Source organism: Galeopterus variegatus, unplaced genomic scaffold, assembly GCF_000696425.1.
Source record: "Galeopterus variegatus unplaced genomic scaffold, G_variegatus-3.0.2 Scaffold1713, whole genome shotgun sequence".
Taxonomy (NCBI): domain Eukaryota; kingdom Metazoa; phylum Chordata; class Mammalia; order Dermoptera; family Cynocephalidae; genus Galeopterus; species Galeopterus variegatus.
The window spans coordinates 151,355-162,376 of record NW_007727824.1 but is presented as its reverse complement, the minus strand read 5'-3'; the positions used below and the strand labels follow the sequence as shown (position 1 = coordinate 162,376).

Genomic DNA, 11,022 nt, shown 5'->3' with positions numbered 1-11,022 from the left:
GACCTTCCAGCTTCAAATTTGGAGGCAAACTTTCCTTGAGAGGATATAAGTACCAGTATCTCCAGATGTCGGTGAGCTGTTACATAAGAGTCCCACCACTTCACAATTTAATATCATATACACTACATAATCAAATTTCCAGTCATTCACAACACATTAACACAATTATTAGGAAAATTGGACTACTACGACCAAAGATGTTACAGAGTGCACACAGTTCTGACAGGGAGAGCAATGTTTAAGGAGTGGTCTTCTTCAAGAAACAATCCTACTAAAAAATAACATGGGAATAGAACTAATTTTAAATGTTCAAGGCACAGTAAATATATGACTGTGACTCCAAATTGCCATTTAGTATGCTTTGTATTACAGGATATAAAAACTACCTCCCCCCCCCCATCTACGGAATGTTAAGCTGACACCCAAGACAGTCAAAGCCCCCAATAATTCAATATCCCACTATTTTCTGGTTGTACTAAAAAATGAACAACCAGCAAATGATTTCACCTCTAAAAAAAAAGCATTTACACTTAAAAAATGGGATGAGGTGGGATTCCTTCTTTAAAAATGTTTCTAGAATTACTAAAAAACTTGCATTTACAAAATAGTTGATAAAAATATTCCTCTGGATTGTACAAGAGTGACAGGAACCACTGATAAGACATGGAATAGGATATTGATCGGACGGCTTCTTTCTCTCCTGCGTCCTCAGAGGCTGGACTCTCATCATTTTTAGTTTCTCCGTTTCCGGCAGGTAAATCTTTTGTTTCTTGGTCGGTCACTTCGGCCTGTTTTCCCTTTGCTCCCCTTTTCCCTTTCGTTTGTTCCCCATCCTTTGCTGCTGCCTGTTTTGGCTTCGCTTCCACTTTTGTAGGAGCAGGTTCAGCTGACAATCTCGCCCATCGCCTGTTGGGCTCCTCTTTCGCGGCCCCTTCCTTCGGCTGAGCGGACCTCGCTGCTTCTTGGGCTCCTCTTTCGCTGCCCCTTCGGCTGAGCTGACCTTCCTCTTGGGCATCCTGGCGGCGGGGAGGGCGCTTGCCGGGTGCCTGCGGGCCGCGGCGCGCCGAGAGCCTTCGCAAAGCTGGGCTGCTGGGCCGCTGCCGCTCCTCCCGCCGCCCGAGCTGCTAGGACCCGCGGCGGGGGCGCTGGGAGAACCCACCAAGCCTCAGTTTATAAACTCTTTCCTTTCTTGATCGCTATAACCCTTCACAATTCTCGTACTCCTTTAATCTTTTTGATGGCTCTCTGACCTGCCCTTATGGGCTTATCTTCTTACATTTAGGTGTCTAGCTTCTGTCCATCCTTCTGTTCTCTTACCGCCCTCTCTCTCTTTGAGATGTTATTTCCTTGCATGGTTTCAATCACCATTACTATACAAATGATTCCCAAGTCTATGTCTCCAGCTCCGACCTCTTTCCCAAGTTCCTTTATTTTCATTACTCCGTGATGGCTACCCCATGGCTACCCCCACTATGAACATACTAACAGCAATTCAAATAGGAAAGGATCAAAACCAAATTTATACCTTTCCCATTTAACGACTTCCTCCATATGACTTTCCTCTTTCTATTACTAATACCAGCAATCTCCTTGTCTTCCCAGCTCAAAATTTTGGTGCCGTATTTATTCCTTTTTGTTGCTTTCCATCACTGTTATACAGTAGAACACACTTTAGCAACTCCTGTAGCTACAGTATTCATCCAGTATTTATCTTCTCTTTTCAGTCACCACAACCAAAATCCAATATGATATCCCCATCCTGGAATCTCACAACACCCTCCCAACTAGGCTTCTTACAGCTGGTTTTTCCTCCCCTCACAGCTAGCCATCCAACATATTGCTAGGCTAGTCTTCCTTAAAAACACAATACTTCTACTCTCTGATTTAAAAAATAACTGCTCAGTGTTTCCTGAAGTTAAGTCTAAACTTCATGGTTTGTGTCCAAATATCTCTACTATATGACCTTGACCTACACAAGGCCTCATCCCAACATTTCCACCATGCTCCAGTTACAGAGCCTTAACATACACTTTTTCCCTGTTTGTAAAGTCTTCTACTCATCTCTGCTGGTTTAAATTCTTGAAGTTCCAGCTCAGATCTTACCTCCCTAATGTGCCCTTTTTGAGACATTAATCATAATTTTACTTTTTTATATTATTTCTGTACTGTCATCTTACCCACCAGATTCAAAGTTCTCTGAGGGCAGGGACTATTTCTTATTCAGTTTTGTTTCCCTCACAGCACTTCTATAACCACTTTCACATAATCAGTGATCAATAAATATACATCAACTAAATTAATTGAAGAAAACAAATCATCAGAAAGAACTAAGTTTTCTTTAATAAAAATTTGCAAACCATGTCCTTTTTGTTCCTTAAATAGTTTTGTTTTTCTTTTTAGGTACATGTATAGCTATATTCTGTAGCAGCTGTTTATTCTTAGACTTTTAAAAGTTTGTAGATCCTGTAAACTATGTGCAGGAGATGCAGTCCAATGCACGGTATGAGACTGATCACAACATGACCCATAATTGTTGTATGATATCCAATCAAAACAAGCATGACTTTGGTACAAGCCAAACTTTAAGAGAAAGTGCAAGTAGGATAAAAATTCTCACTATATTGGGCCTTTTACTGAAATACTCATTGCAATTACTTCCTTTTTAGAGGTACTACTACCCAAATCCATTTTAATGGAATTATCTTAATTGTTGTATTTTTATAGGTAATCAGTGCAAATAAAACATAATTATGGTACTTCTGGCTGTCAGAAGTTGAATGTATTGTGTGACCAGCTCAATTTAGAAGCTAAACTATGAAGTATTATGTATAAAATAAAAGAAAAATTTTAAAGATGGAATGACACAGGTGGCTGAGTAGATTTGTTTGCTACTTCAGTGTGAAGAAAAGATTAAATGTGTGAGGGCTGACCAGTTAGCTCAGTTGGTTAGAGCATAATGTTGATAACACAAACGTCTAGGGTTTGATCCCTGTATCAGCCAGCTGCAAAAAAAAAATTAAACGTATTTATTCATTTGTGCATTCATTCATTCATAAACCTATACTCTGTGCCAAGCACTATGTTAGGCACTGGGGATATCAAGAAGAATAAAGATATGATTCCTTCTTTAAAAAGGAAACAGGACTATAAAAAAATGATGGGAAAATAATTTAAATGTAAAGTTTGTGCCAGGCCATAGCCGTAGCACAGAGGAGAAAGAAAAAAATGATTGTTACGAAGAGTTTCATCCTTGAGAGCCTTTACTAATCTGGCTTTCTGTAACTTACTGTAAAATATCACCCACTGGACAAAACCAGAAAGAAAGAACATATTATAAGACTCAAGTATTTGAATAATTTATAATGGCTTTATTGCTTGGAAAATTTCTATTTATTTTGGCAATATGATGAGATCACTGGTCTAAAAGTGGAAGAGATAAAGTATACAGCATTGTAGGGCCAGAAAAAGAACATACAATTATAATTATTTAAAAGGGAGTGCTAGTCATTATTATTTCCCATGGTCAGGAGAGAAAATGCTTGTTTACTTCAAATTTCAACGGCACACTTATCTGCCTTAGATTTCTTATCTTTGAGCTAAACAAACCATTTTAATTTCAAGCAAAGCCCCAAAACATTATGTCTCAAAATACATATTTAATTAATTGCTTATTTACTTTGTGTTTTCCTCACTAGACTGTGACCTTCTTCTAGGACAGAAACTATTTCTTATTAATCTTTACATTTAATGCCTAAGCACAATTCCTGACACATAGCAGATAATATGTACTTGTTAAAAGAAAAATGTATATATAGACCTTTAGATCCTTCCCAGCTCTCAATATGAGTTTTCTGATGCTCGTCATTTGCAACCTTTTCTTGTCCTCATTCTCCTGATAAGAACAATTTGCGGGGGTGAGGAGGTGGGAGGATTTTCAAATAGCCTAGTAAATAGTGTATCAGTGTTGCAACAAATTAAAGCTCCAAGACCTACCAAGGAACTTTAATTCTCAAAAAAGAAAAGAGGACTTCTATTTATATTTAAACTTAAAAGTGTACATTTTCTGACATTGTTCCTCTTGTTGGATATCTGTGAGATACCTTATCAAATAGAAAACTGCAGCAGACATGGCCCCAAACTTCATTTGAAATAATGTATTTATTGATTTTATTTTTATCCTCACTTTTGCTGTAGTTGCTGTGTATGGCTGGGAATGTGTAAAATATGCTAAACAAGAAACCCTGTTCATACCTGAAGAGTTAGCAGTTAAAAGGCACAAAGAAATACAATGGATTTAAAAGCCTCTTGAAGAACAGCCTTTTGCTGCGTGGATGCCAGGCAGGACCATATGTGGCAGGAAAAGAGTTGGGGAAACTGCTTTAAAAAGCTATTAAATAGAAATGTGAAAAATCAGGGAACAATCAGGAAAGGAGGGAGGTGCTCACCATTTAAAAGGCTTTTAAATGTGACCATATTTTTGTTGGCTTTTTGCCTGCAACATAAAATGAGGATGGTGTACTGAATGACTTAGCTAGCTGCCGAAGGTGGTGTGAATGGGATCTGGGCTAGGAAGTCAAGGCTGAATTTTGAGATGCCACTCTGGACTGTGTGCAGCTGTTGAGACAACTCTCAGCAATGATTTAGTGAAGTAAACACAAAATTCAGTCTGCCTGCTCAATCACCCTTTCATTCTTGTGTTTTTCTTGATCCCATAAATATTTGCCTGTGCTATCTTTGCTGCAGATATTAAAGAGTTAATAGATTAGCCAGCCAACAGGCAGGAATCAAGAAAAGCCACAGAACTTAGAATTGAACAGCTGACAGCAGATTCTGCAGGTGCGAGATGGGAATCAGCTCTGCATTTTCTGTGTAGCCCAGTTTTCTCTGTCTGGACTGTGGCCTGATTTCCTGGCCCCTTCAGAATAAGCTGAGTTATAAGGGAGAGAATCTCAGAAGGTCTTGCTCTATGATCCTATGAACTCTAGCCCTTCAAAAGGAAGCAATCTCCTTCTACGTTTAGACTGATAATAATACATAGTGGTGGTGGCCTTGTAAGATTTTAATTTCATGTTAGGAAAGAAAAATGCAATCCTACTTAAATAAGAAATGGTGGATTGAACTGCACAGCACAACAAATTAGCCTCCAGCAATTGGGTGTCAAAGTGAGTGTGTGTATGTATGTCCGTGTGTGAATGTGAGGGAAAGGGGATCACTACTTGTATTGAATATACAAGTACTACAGTAAGTAGTAAGTCCATAACAGATTAGGAGAAAGGAGAGAAATGGGCTGCATTAAAATGCACATTTTTAATAAACTAGTGTATTATATTCTTTTAATTATTCCATTTGCTGGTACTGGACATTCAAGGCTAAACTCCACGTAGTGGCAATGCTTCCAAATCTTTTTGGCTCAATAGTGGTAAAAATATTAATTATACAGCACTTAAAAATGTTCAGTATGATCCCTTGATTAACAAAACATTCCAGTGCTTCTTCTGCAAAGGGCCCTGGGTTGCCTGCAAGATTTATAGTAATAGTGGTTGATTGGATTGATAATAGGAAAATTAATTTGATTTTTTTTAATGCTTGTGAATATGGCATACACATTCAAACCCTTTTGAACAAATTTTATTATAAACTATGTATTTGTAATAATGATAGAAGAACTCAGAGAACAGGGATTTTTTTTCTAGATAGACCCCAGGAAGGACAGATAAATGCCTTCAGTTAACGTGATCAAAATGGGAGCTAGTATCTACTATTAAACCCCATTTCGAATGTTCTCTTTGTCTCAGGACTACTGCAAATCCCTAAAATTCTGTTTCCAATTTTCCCTTCTGAGGATCTTGTGATTTAGACTGTAAAAGATTACCAACTTTCAGAAACACTGGCTTTAGACTAGTTTGACTTAGAGAACCCTGAAAAGGCCTCCCCAATCCATAAATGTCTTCCCCAGACTTTGTGTGGGGGTCTAAAATTTCACCATTAGAAATTTTAATATTTAGAATAATTCTTTGTCCCTTACTGATAAATTCAATTTCAAAACACAGTAAAATTAAATAAACATAAAAATACAAAAATATAAGTATACTATAAATATAATTTTTAAGTATGTGTGGCCAAAGATCAGAAGAGAATATAGAAAATTTAAATTATTTGTGATGTTAAGGTGGTAGTTTTATAGATTACATTCCTTTTAAAAATTCTTTTTATTCAGATCCCTGTACGAGCCAGCCACCAAGAAAAAAAAAAAAAAAAAACAACAACAAAACCCTGTAATAAAGACCAGTAGGGAAAAATTAATATTACTTTTGAAGACTCTAATTCCACTTGACCACTGTATCTTTTTAGCTAATGGAACCTAAAAAATAAACAAAATTTAAAAATAAAAAAATAAAAGAATACTCTGTTATTTATAACTAGATTTAGAGAGAAAAATATAAAGCTCAACAAATATTCACTTACAAGTTAATGAGTATTATGAGGAAGGCACTTTGTTGGGTGATAAGAAGAATACAAACATGACCAAGAACTGCAGGTCCCCCTTCAAAGAGCTAATGGCATAAAGCTAGCAACTTTGAAGAAAGAATACATTGTTATTATCAGTCATCAGTACATTTCGGTGAATCCATTTATTAGCAGTTTGTTTCAGATTTTGAAAAGCAGAAGGATGGGGCAAGCCTAGGACACTACCTAGGAAAGATCCGCCTGGATTAAGACACTTAATGAAGGAAGATGAGGGCATTGGGCACAAGCCGGGAAAGGCGATAGCACAAAAGAGGGAAGATGAGAGCGTGCTGACTGCAAACTGTGTGTTTCAGGGGGTTGATCAGAGCTATCTCTGGCCTCTAGCAAGTAATTTTCAAAATATAAAGTGGACCATAACAACGTGCTATTCTTCTCAATCAAGGAGAGCCAAGTAATGAAGGAGGAATATTTATAGACAAATGTGCCCCCACGTTCACAATGTAAACTCTGAAGTAGTGCATATTTCCGTGTAAGCCTCACTTTAGTGAAGATTGTTTTAGACCAATCATTTTTGAAGTTCACTCAAATATCTGACGTTGCAGATATACTTGTTCTATTATTCTGTTCCAAACATTTAAAACCAGATGGTAAAGGAATATATGACATTGAGAAGTATCAAAGGAACCCATTTCAACAGGCTTCAAAACCTATTGAAAAACCTACTATTAACCTATTATTTTTAAATGTTTCTTTTTCCAAGACACGTTTCTTACTGATCACTCTCTTTAGGAAGCACAACACTCACAGGTCCTAAATTTTAATTTGATCCCTATTACTCCATTTGGTAATCAATATGCTCTTTTACTCCTCCCCACCCTCTCAGACAGCTTTATTCTGTCAGTATCTATCACGTTTTTCTTTTTCTTTAGTCACCTTCTTCATCCTTAACCCTTCCTTTTGGGCCAAGCTGTCGCCTTTTATATCCATATTTAGTTTCTCTTCTCTTTCTTGTTTAACCCTTTCTAGACCTTTAGATTATGAACGCTAAAAGTGTGATTCATTGTTTCGCCATAGTGACTTCCCATTAATAAAATTTCCCTCCTCCACAAGATCGTTCTAAAAAAGCATAATTTTAAGCTTCCACAACTATTGCCCAAATAGAGACAGACATTTGATTCAACTTCATATGTGTTAAATCTAATGTGTTCAAGAATATGATTTCCTATTCCTATTCTTATTTAATATTTTCTGTGACTCTCCTTTATTATACCTTTTTATTGCAACATGGAAACTTTAGCTGTCTGTGGTCTAGTCTGAACTGTACATGGGACAGTGATAGTGACCTTCTGACCCTACAGTTCTTCCTGGCTGTGGGTAGAATTGATAGCACTTTTTCAATTTCTCCCTTGTCTTTGCTTGAACATTCTGGAATTACAACCTCTGACAAAGGTAACATCCCTTTTGTAGTGGAAACAAAAGGAGTGTGTAATGAATTGGTTAAGATTACATTGCATGTTTAGATGATGAAATCCAACTGCAGCTCAATTCCTTTATTTTCTCTAGCAGGACCTGGTCTTTCAATAAGACATTATTGACTGGCATCTCCCCTAGAACAGGTGCTTTGGAATATAGTCTCGCTGCTTTGAGTTTTTTAGACTGAAAAACAACTATAATACAGGTCAAGGGAATCAGATATGAGACAATAATGCCTAGTATCTTAGGATGAGAACTGTGGATGATCCATATCCAGGTGGCACTAAAAGAATGAAGGGTTCTTGGGTTTATATGAGGTGCTAACCATTTGCAAATTAATTTTAGTTACTAAGGTGGCATGATGAATTGTAGTTTTATTTGCCATTTCTCTGCAAAATTCTAGGAAGAGAGAGGAGAGAGGAGAAAGGCAATTTTTTAAAAATTCACCACTAGAGATTGTTCTATAGTGACATTATAAAATGAATTTTTAATTTTTATGAAGACAAAATCAGTTAAATCCACAATTGTGTGGTATTAACAAACACTATCTTCATTTTATCACAAGTCATATCACCTTTGATCTGAGTAGCAAATTATTGGCCTCTTCCTTTTCCCTTATTTTGCTAATTTTTATGAAGACAAAATCAGTTAAATCCACAATTGTGTGGTATTAACAAACACTATCTATCTTCATTTTATCACAAGTCATATCACCTTTGATCTGAGTAGCAAATTATTGGCCTCTTCCTTTTCCCTTATTTTGTTTTTGCTTGTGGTTTGTCTTTAGTTTTCAAAAACAAGATTACTTACAATTTTTGCTTTTAGAAATGATATAATACCCATTGGCTGCAGAAAATATTTAAAATGTGTGCTTTTTGAAGAATGATCAGATCATTTATTCATCTTTTAGGGAAAAAAAAGGTTCTATTCATTTCAATTATTTTTGCCAAGAGACTGTAACACTAATTTTACTCTTTCTAAAAATTAAAATAGCAAACAGTTTATATAAGGTGTTGATAATTACCTATATTATTGTACTGCTGTGACAGATGTTGGCAAAAAAGCCTAAAATGCCTACAGCTGTGCACTCCATGACATCTAGTTTATACTCAGACAGAAGGCTAACAGATGTTCTGAACTGTCACTTTGCCTAAATGTTTTTAAAGTCTAAGGACCTGCTTTATAATTCACCAGGGTCTGGTTTGGTTTCACAGAGGTCCTCAGAATTCCCATCTGTGACAATTAATGTTGAAGACATTGATAAATCAACCGGTGTTTTCCCTCTTCTTTAACAAACGTACATCAGCTTAAATATGGATCGTGAATTGTGAAAGCTGCATTTATATAGATTCGATTTGTAAAATTCTTTCCTTAAACACAGATAGAATTAGGTTATCATAATACATGGAAGTTTGTTTCGAGCCATGGAAAGAGCCAGGAAATCACCCATTCTTTTCTTTTTGCTAAATGTTATATGTCTTCGAAGTAAAATGTTAACAATTTCCAATGACAATTTTCAAAAGTTATGTTCTGTCTAGTGAATTTAAAAAAATGCTTTGTTATTTTTATTCAGCATTTTAAAACTCTGCTCATGACAATAACTATTAATTATGTAGCCTGTTAGAATAATGGAAGAAGAAAATAAATGGCATTCAGAAAGCGTACAGCACATCTTCTCCAGCTTGACACCCTAATACTTCCTCTATAGAAATTCTCCCTGGAATCAGTTTCCTTGGATCATTAACAGCTTTCCACAGGCAAAATGCAAAATAGCATGCTCCTTTTCTCCCAAAATTTACCACAATATTTACTCTCCTTAAGAATGTATCAGTAATCCACCCAAACCAGCTGCCTAATCCTCGGCCTATAAAATAGAGAAATAAAAAATAATCACCTCACTTTGGGATGCCTTTTCAAACTTTATGTATAGATTTTGCACTGGGTCTGCCATTGTGTCCATGGGGTTGCGCTATTAAATTTTAGTTCAGCGACTACAAACCTAGCAGATCTAACTATGTACTGGTAATTACAACATTGCATAAGGGGTACATTTGGAAAATGTCCTCAGTTTAGATTATTCTTGAAGTCCAATAGATGATATTAATATATGAACCAAAAAAAACAAATTAAATTATCTTAGATTGATGCAAAAAGCAATTTCTGGAGCATGGTACTGGTAAGGATATGCCAGAGGGACACAAGACAAATCTCCCATGGTCCCTTGCCCTCTCTCCACTTTTCTGTTACTCAGGGGTTGAGAGACTAGAGATATTTCCATTTATTGAACCACTTAATATATTGATAAATTAAGAAACTGAAAAAAGGCTCACAAAGCTCGTGGCATATTTTAAATATTTAACATCTTTAAATTAATACTTTTAACACATAAAGACAAAATATATGATTGTATGTACAACTTCATTTCATACATAACAAGAAAATTTAAAGAGGCCTCATTGTTGAATGCTCCCCATAGGCCTTGCTCCAAATTTCCACTTAGCTATAAGGCGCATCCTTCTCTAGTCCCTGCTGTCAATCTTAGCATAAAACAGACAGGGAACCTCAGAGAGTTCCGGAACTATGAACCTGGGTGGGAAGGAGACCATGCTAGGTGTATGGCCACCGGGCACACGGGCCGCCTTCGAGCCTGCCCTCTCACCTGGCCCACCTCGAGTTTCCGAGAGCCGCCTTCCTCTGACAGGTTCTCCCAGTCCCTCGCTGGCCGGGCCTCGGTTCCCGACTTTTCCATCCAGGACTCCCCCTCCTGTTCCCCACCGCTGCCCCCAGGTCACCACGATCCAGCTTCCCAGGGAAGATCTCCGGGGCTCGCGTTTCCACACACGGGGTATGGGAGAACAAACCAAACTGGCCACACTGTGCGCCTGGACGAATAACAGGTTCCAAAGCCACTGCGACATTTGAGTCTAGAGCCAAGGAGATCCTGCCCTCCCGCCAGCGCCCGAGTACATCCTCTGGGCCCGCGAAGGCGCGTGGGGAAGGCCGGCCTGGACAGCCCGGGCCTGCAGGCGGCTGGGCGCAGGCGGCCGGGGAGCCCTCGGCCGGGGCTCCCGTACCTGGGCG

General features: G+C 37.7%; 1 protein-coding gene across 1 annotated transcript; it reads right to left on the bottom strand.

Annotated features, from left to right (window-relative positions):
* Positions 1 to 530: 530 nt before the first annotated feature.
* On the bottom strand, positions 531 to 1,150 carry LOC103595210 (non-histone chromosomal protein HMG-14-like). The gene is made up of 2 exons (XM_008578544.1): positions 960 to 1,150; positions 531 to 906 (listed from the first exon to the last, which is right to left on the bottom strand). Exons 1-2 carry the CDS (start codon positions 1,013 to 1,015, stop codon positions 531 to 533), a joined length of 432 nt encoding a protein of 143 aa, XP_008576766.1. The 5' UTR covers positions 1,016 to 1,150.
* Positions 1,151 to 11,022: the final 9,872 nt, after the last annotated feature.

Bases quoted from the DNA above. Each gene is read 5' to 3' on its own strand.
- LOC103595210 (XM_008578544.1), bottom strand. From the start codon at position 1,015: ATGCCCAAGAGGAAGGTCAGCTCAGCCGAAGGGGCAGCGAAAGAGGAG. The intron at 907-959 runs GCAGCGAGGTCC...GGAGCCCAACAG, and splicing joins GCGAAAGAGGAGCCCAAGAA to GCGATGGGCGAGATTGTCAG.